This window comes from Triticum dicoccoides, chromosome 4A, assembly GCF_002162155.2.
Source record: "Triticum dicoccoides isolate Atlit2015 ecotype Zavitan chromosome 4A, WEW_v2.0, whole genome shotgun sequence".
NCBI lineage: Eukaryota > Viridiplantae > Streptophyta > Magnoliopsida > Poales > Poaceae > Triticum > Triticum dicoccoides.
The window spans coordinates 354,637,911-354,640,060 of NC_041386.1; the positions used below are offsets into that span (position 1 = coordinate 354,637,911).

The 2,150-nt window shown below is 48.8% G+C and overlaps 1 protein-coding gene across 1 annotated transcript in view; it reads right to left on the bottom strand.

Moving 5' to 3' along the window:
* The window catches only part of LOC119285908, a 3,917-nt gene extending 2,371 nt beyond the window's left edge, over positions 1 to 1,546 (bottom strand). Inside the window, exon 1 of the mRNA XM_037565235.1 lies at positions 900 to 1,546. Coding sequence (XP_037421132.1) covers positions 900 to 1,529 — 630 coding nt within the window. The 5' untranslated portion in view covers positions 1,530 to 1,546. The remainder of the gene's footprint in view (positions 1 to 899) is intronic.
* Between the last annotated feature and the right edge of the window lie 604 nt (positions 1,547 to 2,150).

Consider the following 2,150-nt stretch of genomic DNA (forward strand, 5'->3'; position numbering starts at 1 on the left):
ATCTAATCACGAGGATTACACAATCTAGACTGGCCCCTCAAGTCACATCCCATGAAGACCGTAAGAAAAATAGAGGTCAAGAAAAATAAGAATAATAGACTATTTTCTGAAGATACAAAATCAGAGGTCAAGAAAAATAGAGGTAACTACTTCTGTAATCGGAGCTTATTTTGTTACGATACATTGGCAGCTATGATTTCTTATTTATGTGAGGTTACTAAAAAACATTATTGACATGTTACTTAATACAAGCTACGTATGTTTTAGTCATATTATTGGTACTTTTGTTTTTTAGGGGATACATTAGTGCTACTTGTTCGTGTTGACCCCGACGACCTTTTATCCTGGCTTCGCCCCTAGAACAGATGTTCTATGAGCATGCAATAATGCACACTTATTAAAGCCAATAAATTCCATTATACATTCATGATGTGTTGCCTTCATTGAAATGCCAAAGGACTGTTCTTTAGGCTGAACAGTGAACTGCTCCAACATAAAAAGAAGACACCAATCTCATACTCCCACCGTTCCTAAATATAAATATTTGGAGAGATTCCAATTTGGACTACATACAGAGCAAAATGAGTGAATCTACACTCTAAACTATGTCTATATACATTCATATGTAGTTCATATTGAAATCTCTAAAAAGACTTATATTTAGGAAGGGAGGGAGTGGTACTTAAGATCGTACTTCTCACACAGCATGAATCTATCTTAAAAATTGGGTTTTACTACAACAATGTGGAATACATAGCAAAGCATTTACAAGCAGACTACAATACTCTAAAATCTAAATGCTTAAAATTGCTTTCAGGTCCATTGCAAGCCAAAGACAGGACAATAAGCAAGCACAGTGCAAGAGTAGAATTATACAACAAAGGCCAAGAACGGCTCACCCGGCAGACAAGTTCAGCAGTAGCGCGGGAACGGTCGAGGGGCGACGTCCACGCAGCGGCCAGCTGCGAACCACGGGAGCGCAGGAACACTGACAGAGCGCGCGCCTGTCGCTCCCCGCGCGCCGTGAGGGCCACTGCCGGCCATCGCCCACCAACCAGGTCGGGTCGCATCGCGAACGCACATTCCCCGTGGCTAACTATTACCACCTCCAGCAGCGCCTCCGTCCTCCCCTGCTGCGGGAGGTGCTGGTGCAGCGACGGTGGGGGAAGGAGCACGTGGCAGGGGTCCCAGACCTTGATGTTGGGGCCGAGGAGGCGTGGGGTGCCCGTTACGGATGGTTGCGGCGAGAGCGGCGAGTCGGCGGCTCGGCAGGGTAGCACCTCGGGCTCCTGCTCCAGCACCTTGGACGCAGAGGCCGGTGGAGCCGGCGCTTGGGCGGGAGGGGGCCGGGCCGAGGGCTCCGAGGCTGAGGCAGTCGATGGATCATCGTCGCCTTCGTCGGCCGCGGTAGAGATGGAGGAGTGGGACGAATGTGCAGAGCCCATTGTGCGCGGCCGTGGTGGGCGGCGAGATCTGACCTGGAGGTGGGATGGGTGCGAAGTGCGGAGAGTGAAGAGGAGCAAGGCCATCTCCGTGGCAGTCCATCAAAAAGCGTGTAAACATCCGCACAGCACGGTCCAAACAATTTATTTTATCCAACGCTCCTGCATCAATGGTCTGGCCCACTAGATACAAATTTAGCCCGTTTGATTGGCTGGATTGCATGGAAATTTTGTCCGGCATCAACCTGGCCCACTAGATACAAATTTAGCCCGTTTGATTGGCTGGGTTGCATGGAAATTTTGTCCGGCATCAACCTCAAAGCAGTTCCGGATCAGACTCAGTAGAAATGGCTGAATCGGCCATTTTTCTAGAGCCAAGTCAGTGCAAGCCGCGCGTGCTGGTTTCCCTGCATGTCCGAGGAAGATCGGAAGACCGCTATGATGTTTCATAACCCCCTCCGCTCTCTTCCCTCACCGCCCACCCTCGGTTTCACACATTCTCTCTCTCTCTCTCTCTTGGTTTCTCCCATGGCCAACCCTCAATCCCATCACCCCTGTAGAGAGATGATTTGCAATACAATAATCGTTATATTGATGGGGTGCTGGTGCACGTATATATATTACAAGGGAATGCCTCTAGCTCAACTATACAAGACTAGGAGGTGGGCCACAACTCCAATACACGTGCAATACAAAATACATACTCAA